The sequence below is a fragment of the Phacochoerus africanus genome, chromosome 15, assembly GCF_016906955.1.
Source record: "Phacochoerus africanus isolate WHEZ1 chromosome 15, ROS_Pafr_v1, whole genome shotgun sequence".
In the NCBI taxonomy this organism is placed as follows: domain Eukaryota; kingdom Metazoa; phylum Chordata; class Mammalia; order Artiodactyla; family Suidae; genus Phacochoerus; species Phacochoerus africanus.
This window is the reverse complement of record NC_062558.1, coordinates 56,654,053-56,671,432: the sequence shown is the minus strand read 5'-3', so window position 1 is coordinate 56,671,432 and position 17,380 is coordinate 56,654,053. Positions and strand designations below refer to the sequence as shown.

At 42.4% G+C, this 17,380-nt stretch overlaps 2 protein-coding genes across 9 annotated transcripts in view; one reads left to right on the top strand and one right to left on the bottom strand.

Moving 5' to 3' along the window:
* The window catches only part of ARID4B (AT-rich interaction domain 4B), a 157,253-nt gene extending 153,507 nt beyond the window's left edge, over positions 1 to 3,746 (bottom strand). For 6 of the 8 annotated variants that reach the window (XR_007132442.1, XM_047762517.1, XM_047762519.1 and 3 more), the window contains exons 1-2: positions 3,444 to 3,581; positions 2,565 to 2,619 (exon numbers count right to left, since the gene is read on the bottom strand). Coding sequence is in view for 7 of the 8 variants with exons in the window: in XM_047762517.1 (XP_047618473.1) it covers positions 2,565 to 2,570 (6 nt within the window). In the remaining variant the exon portion in view is untranslated. Of the gene's footprint in view, positions 1 to 2,564; positions 2,620 to 3,443; positions 3,582 to 3,609 lie in introns of those variants that run through there. The other 2 variants (XM_047762518.1, XM_047762520.1) reach the window with 1 other exon arrangement.
* A 482-nt stretch (positions 3,747 to 4,228) lies between these two features.
* Positions 4,229 to 17,155, top strand: GGPS1 (geranylgeranyl diphosphate synthase 1). The gene is made up of 4 exons (XM_047761430.1): positions 4,229 to 4,448; positions 8,690 to 8,782; positions 14,696 to 14,766; positions 15,004 to 17,155. The coding sequence occupies exons 2-4, from the start codon at positions 8,713 to 8,715 to the stop codon at positions 15,763 to 15,765; spliced, it is 903 nt and encodes a 300-aa protein (XP_047617386.1). The 5' UTR covers positions 4,229 to 4,448; positions 8,690 to 8,712; the 3' UTR covers positions 15,766 to 17,155.
* Positions 17,156 to 17,380: the final 225 nt, after the last annotated feature.

Sequence of the window (17,380 nt, the reverse complement as noted above, 5' to 3'; positions counted from 1 at the left end):
ATGTTAATAACATGTATGATATAAAAGCAAAAAAGTTTTAGGAAAAAAAGGAGGAAATGAATTTGAGCATAATTAAGTCAGAATTTTTTGTAACTTTAATAATCTGTCATTTCCTGACACTGTGCTATCACTGATATTGAAAGATTTATCGAAAGTATGAAAAATAACCCAAGCATAACACCAACACCATGATCTATGTCAAAGCACAAAATTGCTTTTTATGTCACAGTCATATTCTTCAAAAACGCACTGGGTAAAAATACCACAAGATAGAGTGTATGAGTTAGCAAAGGGGCTTTATTTATTTAAATAAATTCTTGAAGATAGTACTTCAGGAAAACTGCTTCTAAAACATACAGCACTTAAAATGATACATACATTTTCCTTCGGGGACTTTAAAACAACAACCAAAAAAGTGTATTTCTACACACTTTTTCATTACCTCAATACATTGTCACTTAATAAAATTTAAATTTGTGGCTAACAAGACAAATAACACAAACTTAAAAACTAGCTACCAAGTACAAATCTGTTTGGTAACATCCAATAATTGGCAAAAATCCCTCTATAGCTCAGTTGTCATTACAATATAGAAAGTGGGAACACACAAAAAAAGAAAACCTAAGCCTAATAAAATCAGTATTACACTTTTTGAATTGCAATTTTGTTAAAGCAAAATACCAATAATGGGCAGCCTCTCAACTTTTGCCACATAAAAATTAAGTTGAAAGAATAAGCTGTTTTTAGTACTTCTGATCACTAATAGATTTCCAAAGAGAGGACTTATTACAGGAAGTTCTTCTTGTATAAAATTAGATTATTTTAACAATTCTTTCCTTTTAACATTACTGGTAACTTTCTTGAAAGGAAGTAATAATGGAAATGCTGAGCCCTTAAAATTAGTAGTGCTAAAATGATATCAAATACTATGAAACTTTCAAGGCTGAAGTTTCCCGTGTACTTTCATTTTTGTAAACAGATAAGTTGGAAAAAAATAACAAAACAAAAGGAAGAAAGAAACAGAAAGAAAATCTAAAAGACCTTCAACTTACTACATTTCTTTTAACCAAATATTAACAGAGTACCCAAGATATGCCAGGCACTACACTGGGAATTGAGACAGATTACAATATTTACCCCCAACTAAACCCTTTATTATTCAGCCTCTGAACTTACTATATATTATTCAACCCAACACTTTTCTTAAGAAACTGTCATCCAACAAAGAAGATACGCAGTCTATCTTAATACATTTACTTGTCACCATTTCACATGTAACTAGCATTTGTGATTAACAAAAGAGATTCATTTCTGAAATGTGACTGATTATTTTTTCATTTACATGAAGGGGAAACAGTAATTCAGCAGATATAAACTGCTTCAGATAGGAGTTTATAGGACCCCAAACTCAAGAAAAAAAAAAACTACCAAAAAAAAAAAAAACCCAAACCCTGGACTAAACCTAATTACTCTGTACAGCTGATAAATATTTAAGTAGCCACAGCTTTCACTTTCTACCACAAACACAAGTATTACGATCTTAATTTGGACACAGTATTATAAAAGTAGTCCTGATGCTGAAAAGAAGTAAATTTTTAAAAAACAGTTCAAAGGAACTGTCAAAAGTAGATGACATTTACATTTTAACATACTAGCTGTTGCATTTCTATCCTTGTGAACACACTCTACCCTTTTCAAGCACTTCTGAATTTGTAATGGATGAAAAATATCTGCCGGTCTCTACGTTCCACTAGTTGAACCTAGACATTTCAGCTATCTAAGGCTTTTCATCCTAGAATGTGGTAAAAAACATGACAGCATTCAATTACATATTCTCTAAATTGAAAAAACAACCTGTACTTTTATTACCGTAATTTCTCCCACCATTCAAGCAAATTGTACTTTTTAGACAATATCCACCATTTAATTAACATGTTTACATTGAAGAGGAACCTGGCCATCGGTTCTTTCACAATGCATCATACAGCATCTGATCACTTACAGACCAAATGCATCAGTAAAGGAAAATAAACCAGATAATCCTAACTCTCTGGAAATAGAAGAAACAAAAGCTCTCTCCGAGTTGTGTAAAGGTCACCAAAATTCTCATTAAAAACCTTTCGATTAAGATTATATTTGATTTCCCCAATCAAAAATGTCTCCTAAAAATTTATGGTACTGTTCACACAATAAATGAGACGTTCTTTCATCAGTGTAACCGATAGAACAGTTCAGTTTCTAGAGTCAGATTACTTGACCTGCTTTTAAAAAACACTTAAATGCATGCAGTTATTCCTACGATTCCCTGCCAAAGAGACGTTCTATATGCGAAAAATCATCCTCAGTGAGACAGCCTATATAACTAGCTCCAACTCCACAGCAAAGCCCACAGATATCCCCACCAGCTGACTCCCATCGTCTCCGGGGACAGCTTGGGGCCCCCAGCCGCCACACACACACACCTTCCTCGGCAGGACTCTGAGGCCCCACATACGACCTCGACCAAGCCCCCCACTTCCTGAATTCTCTAACCCCTGAGGTTCGTTTTCCGGAGGCAACCTTACCTTCATGATGACTCTGGGGTCGCGATCCCCTCGAAAACACCAGATTCACCTACACCTGGAGAAGAAACAAAAGACACCCAGTCAGCACCATGGGCACCCCCCTGCACTGGCGGAGGCGGAGGGAACCAAGCGAAGCCCGCACCCCGAAAAAGAGCCGAAAGAGGCGTCAGTCCCCGAACCGCGAATCGCCGAACAGGGGTTCCCTCTGGCCTCGCCATCCCGGCAAACCCGGCCACCTATACAGTTCGACAGCTTCCCGTCCCCATTGTCGGGACCCGACGGAGTTTCCCGTCTCCGACAATGACGCCATTTCTGTCAGAGAAGAAACTCACAACAAGCCCGAGGTCCGGCGCGGGGACGGCCGTCCTCCACCCCTCCTGCCTCCGCGCCGGGCCCGGCCGGCCCCCCTCCGAAGGGCCGCACACCCCTCGTCCGAGCCGGAGCCAGCCGAGCCTCAAGGGGCTCGGCGAGGGCCGCGGAGGGCCCGGCGGGCCGCGGGCGGGACCGACCCCGTAGAGCCTCAGCCCCCGTCCCGCTCCGAGGCGGACACCCCGACAAGTGGGAGCGGGATCCACGTCCGCCTGCCGCGGGCACGGCGAGAGCGCCGAGGGACCAAGAGGCGGCAGTCCCCCCCGCCCCGGCCCGGGCCCCCCACCGCGGCTGGGAGACGTGAAAGCGCTGAGTGTGCGGCCGCCAGGCTGGGGAGCGACTCGACTCGGCAACTGCAGGGACGGGTGGGAGCTCTCAGGAGGCCGAGGCCCCGAATTCGGGCGCCTGGGGAGCCCACCACAGCGATCTTGTCTTCTCCTCGACTGGGCCCAGTGACTCCCCCAAAGACCCCCTTAATGGGACCGCCAAAGCCTCAGAAAACGTCCCTACCTTCCTCGGAGGCGAGCTCTGACCCTGGCACGTCCAGAGTCCCCTTCCCTGCTCCCCCCCAAAACCAGCAGGCCCGGGGGAGAGATGGGGGAAGAAGGGCGGCGGGTCCAGCGGTTGCTGAGGCTGAAGCTCCGGCTCCTCCTCCTCCCGCGGCGGCGACTGGTACCTTTGTTTGGCGGCCGCTCGGGCTCCCTCGCTGGGGGGAGGGGGGACGACGAAAAATCTCTCCCGGACTGGAGGTCCGGGCCCCCAGTTGCGCTGCCCTCCAGAGGACGGCGGCGACAGACCCTCTGCGGCTCCCTCCGGGCAAAGGTCCAGGCGGTGGCCGTGGCGGCGGCAAGCTTAAGCTCAAGAGTCTCCCTCCGCTCCGGCGCCCGAGCTCCTCACTCCGGACTCGACTGACGGGCAAACATCGCTTCCCCCCCCCACCCCAAGTCCCCCCCCTTCCCTCCTTTCTCCCCTCCCCTAGACTTTCTTTCCCCTCCCCTACCTCTTTCCCGGATGGCCTCTTAGACGACCTCGGATTGGTTAGACTTCTTTAGAACCCCCCTATGCCCTGTTCCTATTGGTCCCTGGGATACAAACAACGACGCCATTTTCCCACCAGTTCTATGGAAACAGAAAGTTACGCCTCAAAGCTCCCCGGGAAATGTAGTTCAGCCTCTGGGCCAACGCGCTAGGCCTTGCCGGTGAGAACTGCAAGATCCGCAAAGCCCCGCGGCTACGTGAGACGGGAGGGGGGAGGGAAAGGGGGCGGAGCGACAAAGCAAAGGGGAGGTGGCAACGACGCCTGCGCAGTGTGACCGGGATGGCGCATTTTCTTGCACCGAGTAATGCGGCGTCGCTGGTGGTTGAGGAGGGCGGAGAGTTCTGTGGTGAAATAGAGGGAGGGATTCATGGAAGCCTCAGGAGGAGCCTTGTCCTGAACTATAAGGTGGGAAGTTGATACAGGATACTGCTACTCCTGGGCCCGCGGCGTGAAAGTTGTGATATCATCCTCGAACCGTGAGTGGCTGTGCCGGCGGCTGGGGGGGAACCCGGATGGGGAGGAGGGTTGGGGAGTCTGGGAGGCGGAGCCGAGAGGAAAGAAAGAAAAGAGGGTGAGGACCCGGATGCTGAACCGGCTTGTGTATGAATTTTCCATCCTCTCGCTGGAGGAGGGGAGGAGCGGTAGCGGACCGAGCGGGGCGGAAGGGGGCCTCAGAGCCGAGAGAAAGCAGAGCCGACATTTGAAGCCCTTCTTCCAAGTCTCTGTTGCAAATCTGCCCCGGAGTTAATTAAATTCCCTCCCTGTATCTCTCCGGTAGTTTTTTTCAGACCCACCCACATCTCCCGGAGTTTGAGTGGAAGGGCTCACTCTGCGCTTCACAGCTACGTTTGTATTTGCGTGTTCCTTTAGCTCTTTAGAAACCAGACTCTTCCCTTTTAAAAAATTGCATGATATTTCCACTTGTGCATGCAAATGTGTGCCCTTCACATATTTGAGCGCCTACCGTGTGGAAGAAACTTGTACAGCCCCTGCTTCGTAAACCAGAGCCCAGTGAGACAGGCAGTTATTAAATTGAACACACACATGAGTGTAAAATTGCGTCAGGTGCTGTAAATGGTGCATAGAAGAGTTTCGTGGTGATAGGAGAATTGGAAATTAGGAAATTGCCTTAGGGAGTTGAAAGCATTCCCGAGCAGGTGAGGATCCAGCCGAGAGCTGAAGGGTTAGTAAGAGTTAATTAAGGAACATTCCAGACCGAAAGAATATCGTGTTGGAAAGGCTTGTGCCACAAGGGAGCTTTTTAAAGTATGAGAAACTGAGGCTGGGGTATGGGCAGGGGATTGACTCTCCGAACTTGATAAGCTTTCATGGAGACTTTATTGAGCAGTCTGCTAACTGGAAGAGTTCTCAATCAGAAGGGAGATAGGACCGCATTTGAATTTTGAAAAGATCTCTGGCTGAAGAGTAGGGGCGAGGAAGCCCAACCACTAAGTTACTGCTCTAGTAGTCCAAAGGGAGGAGAGACTGTGGCTTGTATTAATATTCAACAACCATTGTTTGAACAAATTTAGGGCAGTTTCCCACTTTTGAATGAGTAGGTTCAGACTCTCACCGAGGCATTCTGTGGGTTGCTTTTCACTCCACAAGCAAATTAGTAGCACCCTAATGCCTCTTTCCATTCAGGTCTAGTGTGTGATGGCTGAAATTTCTAGGTACGATAAATTGGAGCCTTTGGGGTTACAAAGGAAGAAAGAAGGAGTTCCCGTCATGGCGCAGTAGTTAATGAATCCGACTAGGAACCATGAAGTTGCAGGTTTGATCCCTGGCCTCGCTCAGTGGGTTAAGGAGCCCCGTGAGCTGTGGTGTAGGTCGCAGACGCGGCTCAGATCCCGCGTTGCTTTGCCTGTGGTCGGCGGCTACAGCTCCGATTAAACCTCCATAGGCTTGGGGAAGCGGCCCTAGAAAAGGCAAAAAGACAAAAAAAAAAGGAAGAAAAAGGCAAGTGAGAGTAGATGCCAGTGTAATGTGAAACACTTCTTACAGAACACTGTAAAAAGACACAAAACAGATTGGTTTTTGATACCTAGAAAAACTGAGGTTTCTATGTTTTCCCACTATTCAGAACACTTGCCCATAAACATTCTCTGGGAAAGGAACATTAATTGACTTATTTGTTAAATGAGTATTCTTAAATTTACCTGAGTGAGCAAAAGAAAAATTTTTTTAATTCATAAGTAATATTTTAAGTTGGAAAAAAATCAACCAAAGCCATTAGATTTGAAACAGATTAACTCTGATCTCTGTGCAACAGGTGTACTTATTGCGAAGCCAGAGACAAAAGTTCATTATTGAATTATTGAAAGTTCATCTTTCTGATTTTTAAATTAAGTCAGATGTGTTCTGGAGGCTGAGAAAAGATAAACATGATTTTTGTACTCAACCCAGTTGAGAAGAGATGGCTAAATAGAGTAGTATAGGGAGTTCCCTTTGTGGCGCAGCAGAAACGAATCTGACTATGATGATGAGGATTTGGGTTCAATCCCTGGTGTCACTCAGTGGGTTTGAGTTTTGGAGTTGCAGTGGGCTGTGGTGTAGGTTGCAGATGCGGCTCGGCTCCTGGGTTGCTGTGGCATATGTAGACCAGCAGCTACACTCTAATTCAACTCTTAGTCTGGGAACTTCCATATGCTGCAGGTGTGGCCCTAGAAAGCTAAAAAATAAATAAATAGAGTAAAATAGAAGAGATGCTTTTTAAAAATTCTACTTTTAACTCTGTTCAATAATCTTTTACCTAAGTGATTACTCTTCCTGCATCTTTTCTTTCTGTCAATCTCTTAAAAATAAGGTAATCTATGTCCAGGTTTAAACAGTATAGGTTACTAGACTGGTATTGGATTATTTCAAAATATTTTCTGGCCCTGGAACTCCAAATGCCATGAAATGGCCAAAAAAGAAAAGAAAGAAATGAAGACTCCTAACAGGAAAACAAAGAAAAATAGCAATAGATATTTATGAAGAAGTAATAGAGATTCAATAGTAGAGGAGGATTGTAGGAAAACTGAGTGATGTTCTGGGAAACATTGAAGTAAATGTAAAATTCAAATAATAATCACTGCAAAGAAATTTTTAATAGTATAATTGCTGTCAAATTAATGCATATCTAATCAGGACGTCTGAAATGGATTGATTATGAAGAGGAGTTTTACCCTTTTCAATTTTTTTAAATTATAGTTGATTTACAATGCTGTGCCAATTTCTGCTGCACAGCAAAGTGACCCAGTCATACATATGTATACATTCCCTTTCTTATATTATCCTCCATCGTGGTCTACTCCAGGTGATTGGATATAGTTCCCTGTGCTATACAGTAGGACCTCATTGCTTATCTTTTTTTTTTTTTTTTTGTCTTTTTAGGGCCGTACCTGAGGTGTATGGAAGTTCCCAGGCTGGGAGTCGAATCGGAGCAGCAGCAGCTTCTGACCTACACCACACCCACAGCAACGCAGGATTGGAGCCTCATCTGTAACCTACACCACAGCTCATGGCAACACCGGATCCTTAACACATTGAGCAAGGCCAGGAATCAAACCTGCATCCTCATGGATACTGGTCAGATTCGTTTCCTCTGAGCCACAACGGGAACTCCTGCTTATCCATTCTAAATGTAATAATTTGCATCTGCTAACCCCAAACTGCTAGTCCATTCTTCTTCCACCCCCTACACTTTATTTAAATATACTGTTGACCCTTGAACAATAGGACTTTGAACTGCAAGGGTCCACTTATACCCGGACTTATTTAAATAAGTGCATACTACAATACTACACAATTTGCGGTTGGTTGAATCTGTGGATGCAGAATTAGGGATATTCAGATTTTCAGCTGCAGGGTGGGATGTGTGGTACTTCTATCCCCTGTGTTGTTCAAACACATAAAACATACTCATTTTAATGCACATGTAGGGGGAGGTATGTTTACTAACATAATTATTCAAATATAGAGGTATCTAATTTTGTGGATTTGTTTTGACATTGATATCAACAATTTAAGCCTTTTATGGTTGATTAAAATAGGAAAGATTTTTTTTTTAAGTAAAGGCTTTTAATATAAGTTTTGTAACATATTTTGTAACTTAAGGAAACCACTTAAAATCTAATGTAATGAAGACTTTCTTTTTTTTAAATTATATATAATTTACATATCGTACAGTTTACCCATTCAAAGTATACTATTCAGGAGTTCCCATGTGGCTCGGTGGGGTTAAGGACCTGGTATTGACACTGCAGTGGCTTGGGTTGCTGCTATGGCGAGAGTTCATTTCCTGGCCTGGGAACTTCCGCAAGCCACGGGTGTAGCCAAGAAAAAAAAAGTGGGTTTTACTATATTCACAAGGTCAGGCAAACATCTCCACAACCAAATTTTGGAGTATTTTGATCCCCCTCCCCAAAAGAAACCCATTAGCAGTCACTCCCTATTTCCCCCCACTCCAGCCCTATATAACCATTAATCTACTTTCTGTCTCCATAGATGTTCCTGTTGTGAACTTTTCATATAAATAGAAGCATACAATATGTAATCTTTTATCACTGTCTTTCTTTCACGTAGCATGCTTTCAGGATTCATAGGTATAAAATTTTCTTTTAAAACCAAATGAAAGTTTACCTTTATAAAAACACAAATTCCTTGAAATATCAATTTTTTTGCATGTTGATATCAGTTTAATTATATCATCTTTTGTGTTTCTCCTTTTTTACAGATCAACTTTGAAATTTAAAAACGATGGAGAAGACTCAAGAAACAGTCCAAAGAATTCTTCTAGAACCCTACAAGTACTTACTTCAGTTACCAGGTAATAGTTTAGTTATAACATGTGTAGAGTTGTTTTTATAGAGTAGTGTTCATTTAAATTTTAGCATACGGAGAAGGTTAGACTTGCCAGCTCTTGAGACTCTCTATTTAAGGTGATACATATGAGGTAAATAATGCTGTACTTTAAAATTTTTTTGTTCCTAAAATGGACTTTTTTGAGGCACTCCTTTAAAAAAAAATCCACTTATGTGACAGATTTAAAAAAATAAAAATTCTTAAAACATTTGAGTATTTCACTAGAGATTTTATTATTCATGGATGCCTTATATTCCTGTTCCCTCTGTTTGATATTAGGGGATGTTTATGCCAATTTTTATAACAACAAAAAGCTACTTGGAGTTTCACTGTGGTACAACAGGATCAGTGGCATTGGCAGCGTTAGGACACAGGTTCAGTCCCCAGCCCAGCGCAGTGGGTTAAAGGATATGGCATGCATAGGTTGTAACTGGGACTCTGATCTGATTCCTGGCCTGTGAACTCCATAACTTCAGGGCAGCCAAAAAAGAAGAAAGAAAAGGCTTCGCTTAACTTCCCTGTTCAAATTTTCAACTATCACTTGGAAGCACAGCCTGATTATTCCCATGAAAGATGAGTCCCTTGGATATGGCTTCCTAAAGAAACACCTGGCCAATCATTGTGCTTGTTGTATTTTGCTATTTTTTTTTTCTTTTGGCCATGCCCGAGGCATGTGGAAGTTTCTGGGCTAGAGATTAAACCTGTGCCATGGCAATGCAGTGACAACACCAGATCTTTAACCTGCTGTGCCACAAGGGAACTCTTTGTTTTACTGTTTTGTTTTGTCTGCCATTTCTTGGGCCACTCCTGCGACATATGGAGGATCCCAGGCTAGGGGCTGAATCGGAGCTGTAGCCACCGGCCTATGCCAGAGCTGTGTCTGCAACATACACCACACCTCATGGCAACGCCAGATCCTTAACCCACTGAGCAAGGCCAGGGATCGAACCCACAACCTCATGGTTCCTAGTCAGATTCGTTAACCACTGAGCCACGATGGGAACTCCTGTTTTACTGTTTTTAACTGTCTTGAAAATGGCAATAGCAACTATAAACTCATGCATATGACAAGTATGGGTTCTTATAATAAAAATTCAGGTATAAACCAGTGACTTGGAATTTTGATTGTTCTTTTGCATAGAAATAATATAAAAGGTAGTAAGTTGACAACCATAAAAGCACCACCTGTTTAGCTCATAGTGTGGCTAAACTTTAGTCTAATGATGATCTCAGCACAATCACAATAAAAAATTTTTAATTTCTGTTCTAAAATGCACACCTTCCTTGATATGCACACCTCAGTGGTAATAAGGCGTTCACGTTCTTCATGAGCCTGAGGAAAGAAAATACGGTTGTCAAAAGCCAGAAGAGTGGTGGCTCCCTCGCTATGCTTGGAAACCATCATGTTTAGTGTTATTTCTATTGATAGACCCTAATGAAGACATACGTGCTAATGTCAGTGCTTCAGTGCTTTAAAAGAATGGAGGAAAGAGAATGCAAGGGGAAAGTTGCCTGCTATTTAAGAAAAAGCCAAGAGGGAATTCCTGTTGTGGCTCGATGGTGATGAACCTGATGAGTATCCATGAGGATGTAGATTCCATCCCTGGCCCCACTCAGTAGGTTAAGGATCCAAGAGCTACAGTATAGGTTGCAGACATGGCTCAGATCTGTCGTTACTGTGGCTGTGGTGTAGGCCGGCAGCTTCAGCTCCAATGCAGTCCCTAGCCTGAGAATGTCCATTTGCCAAGGGTGCACCCTAAAAGAAAGAAAAAGAAAAAGCCAAGAGACTGCTTTTGAGTGAAATTTATTCAGCAACCAGTAACTTTACTTATTTGAGGGGCTCCCATTGAGAAAAGTGGCACTGTTTCACCTGCATTCTTCCTGCCTATTGCTTTTTGTGTAACAAGTTGGCAGACACTAACTGGAACTGGGCTACCATAAAACATGCCGGTTATCAGTGATGACAAGAGTAACCAGTGTCACCCAGTGTCTTGCCCTCAACCACTGTGCTAAGCGAGGACTACCTGTAGTTACGTTTTAAGTATAAGGCTTATGGACATGATGAACTACTTCTGTAACATTTTTTTTTAATTCTCATTATTTGTAAGTAATACCTTAGGCCATTAGATAACATATTTAAGACTCTCATTAGGTATCCCTTCAAAATTCCCAGACCAGGTATTGAACCCACACCACAGCAGAAACCTGAGCTGCTGCAATGACAACACTGGATCCTTAACCTGCTGTGCCACAGGAGAACGCCATATCCCATATGTTTTAATCTATTATACTCTTGCATCCATGATAGAAAATAACTTCAAAAGAGTTTTCTAAAGAAAGAGGAAGTTGTGCTATGTATAAACTACTTTTCACACAATAGCTTCAGTTACTAGGTGACTTAAAGGTGGACAAGACATTTATTCTATTGTAAAGTTACTCTTGCTAATAAAAGATTATGATTAATAATTGCTGATGTCTGGATTTTCTGAAATTAGTAAAGTAGAATGATTTTTTTTTTTTTTGGTCTTTTTGCCTTTTCTGGGGCCGCTCCCACAGCATATGGAGGTTCCCAGGCTAGGGGTCCAGTTAGAGCTGTAGCCACCAGCCGATGCCAGAGCCACAGCAGTGCAGGATCTGAGCCGAGTCTGCAACCTACACCACACCTCACGGCAACGCCGGATCCTTAACCCACTGAGCAAGGCCAGGGATTGAACCCGAAACCTCATGGTTCCTAGTCGGATTCGTTAACCACTGCGCCACGATGGGAACTCCCAGAATGACTTTTATTTATGTTGTTTATTTGCCCTAGTGTAGAAGTATAGGACCCCAGGCCTTTACAGTGGGAGGCAGGAGGTCTGGTTGGAAGTGGAGGAAAAAGAGGACCTGCAGAAAAGGAGTTAGTAATGTTTAGCTCTTAAAGAGAAGACAGTAATTATTGTTTGTTTTCATCTTGCAAGATCTCTGTGACTTACTTCTGTTAGAAATAATTTGGGGAACTAAAAGTATCCAACCAGACCCTAGACTTTGGTCAAATGAAAAAATATTAAAACTGCAGTACATGTAAGTTAAGCCATTTATTGTACTGTTTTCTACATGTATTCTAAAGTAAAGGGGGAAATGTGGCTATACATTAATTGTTTTTCATCTTCTAAATTTGTTTTTTAGAATGATAGGATTATTTTTGCATAATTGTTCATACTCAGTATAGCCAAGATTCACCTTTGTTTAACTGGGAAGTAGATCAGAAGTATAAAGGATATAATTGCCACTCAGACTGTGTTCACCTTAAGGGTTAGTAGACAGAAGATACTGCTTCCAGAACTCTAAGAAATCCTTCCATTTTAGATTTCCCATAGGAAGTGAAACTTTGTTCTCTTTGGGTATGAGGGTATGTGTATGCATTTGTTTGGAAGATTGGTACAGAGAAAACACAGATAGGACTCGAAAATACTGGTTTTGTTTACTGAAACTTTGTATGTAACTATTTTCCTGAAGCCTAATCTGAAATTAGGATGTTATTATGCATTCACGTTAGCAGGAAGCTTGAAGAAAGAACTTTTTTTTTTTTTTCCTGCTTTTTAGGTCCATACCCGAAGCATATGGAGGTTCCCAGGCTAGGGGTCCAATTGGAGCTACAGCTGCTGGCCAACGCCACAGCCACAGCAACATGAGATCCGAGTTGTATCTTCAACCTACACCTCAGCTCACAGCAACACTGGATCCTTAACCCACTGAGTGAGGCCAGAGAGCAAACCCGAAACCTCAGGTTCCTAGTCAGATTCGTTTCCGCTGCACTATGGTGGGAACTCTAGAAAGAACATTTTTATTAAATGAATTGATTGTGGGTTTTATCTACCATTCCTTTATATTTGGGGTAAAATGACTTATAGTGGTGACTACTACCCAGAGACCTCTCGTGAGCTTTCTGTGTAAGAAAAACATAATGAAAAGCTAATCGCCCTTGGAATTCCCGTTGTGGCACAGTAGTTAACGAATCCGACTAGGAACCATGAGGTTGCAGGTTCGGTCCCTGCCCTTGCTCAGTGGGTTAAGGATCTGGTGTTGCCGTGAGCTGTGGTGTAGGTTGCAGATGTGGCTCTGATCCCACCTTGCTGTGGCTCTGGCATAGGCCGGCGGCTACAGCTCCGATTGGACCCCTAGCCTGGGAACCTCCATATGCTGCGGGAGCGGCCCCAGAAAAAAAAAAAAGCTAATGGCCCTAATCAAAATAAAGAGATTAACTTTTGACTAAATTTAGGGCATTTAAAAGTCACTGCTTCATGGGGTGGTAATGTCACTTTTTTTTTTTTTTTAAACTCAGTGAATTTTCTTTTGTGTGTGTGTGTTGTGTATGTGTCTTTTACAGCTGCACCCACAGCTTATGGAAGTTCCCAGGCTAGGGGTCTAATCAGAGCTGTAGCCTACACCACAGCCGCAGAAACACTTAGGATCCAAGCTGTGTATACGACCTATACCTCAGCAACACAAGATCTTTAACCCATTGAGCAAGGCCAGGGATCGAACCCACATCTTCATGGATAATTTATAGTTGTACAGCCATCATCAGATATTAGTAGTTTTTGATAGGAAAGAAGCAGAGCTGTCCAGTCTCTAAAATCAATTTAAAGGAATTTTAAGAGAAAATTTTATAAGGTAATTCAATAGTAAAGTACATTTAGGAGTTGCCACTGTGGCGCAATGGAAACAAATCTGACTAGGAACCATGAGGTTGTAGGTTCGATCCCTGGCCTCACTCAGTGGGTTAAGAATCTGGCATTGCCATGCGCTGTGGTGTAGGTTGCAGACACCACTCAGATCCTGCGTTGGTGTGGCTGTGGTGTAGGCCGGCAGCTGCAGCTCCGATTCAACCCCCAGCCTGGGAACCTCCCTATGCTGCTGGTGTAGCCCTAAAAAGCAAAAAAAAAAAAAAAAAGTACGGAAGTACATTTATTTAAAAATACTATAGCCTCGAGGTGTTCCCTTCATGGCTCAGCGGAAACAAATCTGACTAGCATCCATGAGGATACAGGTTCAATTCCTGGTCTTGCTCAGTGGGTTAAGGATCTGGTGTTGCTGTGAGCTGTGGTATAGGCCGCAGACACAGCTTAGATCCCGTGTTGCTGTAGCTGTGGTGTAGGCTGGCAGCTACAGCTCTGATTCGACCCCTAGCCTGAGAACCTCTATATGCCGTGGGTGTGGCTCTAAAAAAAAAAAATATTACAAGTTCCCATCGTGGCACAGTGGTTAACGAATCCGACTAGGAACGATGAGGTTGTGGGTTCGGTCCCTGCCCTTGCTCGGTGGGTTAACGATCCGGCGTTGCCATGAGCTGTGGTGTAGGTTGCAGACTTGGCTTGGATCCTGCGTTGCTGTGGCTCTGGTGTAGGCTGGTGGCTATAGCTCCGATTCGACCCCTAGCCTGGGAACCTCCACATGCCGTGGGAGCGGCCCAAAAAGTAGCAAAAAAAAAAATTTTAAATTAAATAAATAAAAATGGACAGTGCTAATTAACTGACACTAACTAGAGTGGCTACCTTCTCAAAAAAGGAATGAATGAGATCATAATTCCTTAAAAGTGCATTCCATTCCAAAACTATTGATAGAAGTTAAAAATGGAAGGAGTAAGCTTACTAATAGGCCACTGGAGTACTTTGGCATCTCTCTTGCTTGTCCTAATTTTAAAAGGTTGTGCATTTCAGGATGAATTTTTTGCAGGGGGTGCCAGTGAGGGCCCAACAGTGGAAGGCAAGCTCTGCAGTAGGTAATGGATTGATGAGGCTCAATTTATCAAGTCTGATCAGTTTTAGGGGAAGTTTCTGAATACATTTCTTGTAATTAAAATGTTAATCTATTGCCAAATTTTATTCTTTGCATGCAGGTAAACAAGTAAGAACCAAACTTTCACAGGCATTTAATCATTGGCTAAAAGTTCCAGAAGACAAGCTACAGGTATTTAGGCAATTCTAACCTCATTCTTAATCTCTGATAAATGAATAGATGTCATGTAAAAATACTCCTAGATTTTAATTCAGTTTAATGCTCATGCAATATATTATAATGAGGTTGGTAGGTAATTACTAGTTGTGAAAACCAAGACACTTGACACTTTGATAACCTGTAAATTTACAGTATTTATGATCTCTTGGATTGTTCAAATGAAATTTTTCCATTGTATTTTTTTATTAGATTATCATCGAAGTGACGGAAATGTTACATAATGCCAGTTTACTCATCGATGATATCGAAGACAACTCAAAACTCCGACGTGGCTTTCCAGTGGCACACAGCATCTATGGAATTCCATCTGTCATCAATTCTGCCAATTATGTGTATTTTCTTGGCCTAGAGAAAGTCTTAACCCTTGATCACCCAGATGCAGTAAAGCTTTTTACCCGTCAGCTTTTAGAACTACATCAGGGCCAAGGCCTAGATATCTATTGGAGGGATAATTACACTTGTCCCACTGAAGAGGAATATAAAGCTATGGTGCTGCAAAAGACAGGTGGACTATTTGGATTAGCAGTAGGCCTCATGCAGTTGTTCTCTGATTACAAAGAAGATTTAAAGCCACTACTTAACACACTTGGGCTCTTTTTCCAAATTAGGGATGATTATGCTAATCTACACTCCAAAGAATATAGTGAAAACAAAAGCTTTTGTGAAGATCTAACAGAGGGAAAGTTCTCATTCCCTACTATTCATGCTATTTGGTCCAGGCCTGAAAGCACTCAGGTGCAGAATATCTTGCGCCAGAGAACTGAAAACATAGATATTAAAAAATACTGCGTACATTATCTTGAGAATGTAGGTTCTTTTGAATACACTAGGAATACTCTTAAAGAGCTTGAATCTAAAGCCTATAAACAAATTGATGCACGCGGTGGGAACCCTGAGCTAGTAGCTCTAATAAAACACTTAAGTAAAATGTTCAAAGACGAGAATGAATAGTATTAAGCCAGTCTTGATTAGGCCTGAAAAAATTAGACTTTTATTTCTTTCATTTTTTTTTTCTGTTTTTTAGCCTATTACTTTTTTAAAAATTTGGACCAAGCTGTTAGGCTCCAAAAAATGAGTGGAGTGGTAATGATGTGAGTAATGTTGTATCAATTCAGAATCCCTGTGTACAGATAATCATCATATTACAAAGTTGAAGGAATCAAAAGGAGCCACATTTAAATAGGTCTAATTTGACTGTCAGAATGTGCTATGTTAGGACCTTGTGGCCAACTCAGACATGAATGTTCTATCAATTCTATCAATAAAGACTTCAGTAAAGCTTTTTACCACATACTTCCTAAATGAGCTGTACAGGCAGTTCCCAGTTCATCTACCCCAGTTCCAAGCCAGCGACTACTTGGGACCAGTTTCTGTGGCTAGCTGGCCCAAAGACCACAGGAACTCCTCTTTCTTCCTAAATGTTGCTTAGAATAGCTCATTCTTGGAGTTCCCATTGTCGTGCAGTGGGTTAAGAATCTGACAGCAACACCTTGGGTGCTCAGGTACAGGTTCAATCCCCATCCTGGTGCAGTGGGTTAAGGGATCTGGTGTTGCCACACCTGCAACATAGGTTGTGGCTGCAGTGCAGATTCAGTCCCTGGCCTGGGAACTTCCGTGTGCCCTGCGTGCAGCCGTTTAAGAAAAAAAGCTAGCCCATTCTCTTCCCCCGCCCACAGGAAACTTGTATACTGAAGGCTTTCAGGAAAAAGCTGTAAATGACAAGCCTTCTGGTCCTTTTTTTCAACTCCATTTTCCCCTTCCTCCCTACCCAGCAAACTGCTCTTTAACCAAGGAGTTGCCTCTGAATGAAATTTACACACTAGCCCAAATTCTTTGTTCCTTTTAATGTATCTAGTGCCTCAAAACTAATCTGGGTATAGCAGTATCTTTCCAATTTGGAAGAAAAAAGTTACATAGACAATTTTAAGAAGGAGCCTTTAAACCTTTTTACATTTTCTCATAATTAGTAGTTAAAAAAAAAATCATCAAAGACCTGTTTGCTTACCTCCAGTACAAAAGCAGGGAGAACTGCCCTTTTCCTTCCCACCCACATCATTAACCCCCTGAAGGCAGTTGGTGCTTGAGTAGAAAGAGAAGTAGGCATCTTTAATCTCTATGATTAAAGGAAAGAAATGTGTTAACCTGGGAGCTTGTGAATGACTGAAAAGTAGCCGAAGGCTACACTCTTGGACACAATTAGCTTTATAGTGCCTTGACCCTGACTCTCTAATCCTTTTGTTTCATTTCAAGCCCTAAGCCCCTGGAGCCATCTGTGACCTAAGAAGTAAGAAAAAAAAGAGCCCCTGATTTCTGTATTAAAAGTGTTGCTGACATCCCAAAATGAAAGTATGTATTTCTCAGTAGCATTGCATTTTACCTGATTGGTTCTGCACTATGTTATCGAAGATCAAATCACCATATACTTGTATGAAAAAATTCTAATCAAAGCACTTAAATCTTTTTTGAAAAGTTGGGTATTGCCTTTACTAACTTTTAAAATAGTTTGAATATTCCTTTTTAATTGAACCAGTGAAACCTCTTCTGAATGTCATAGTTATTTGTGCTA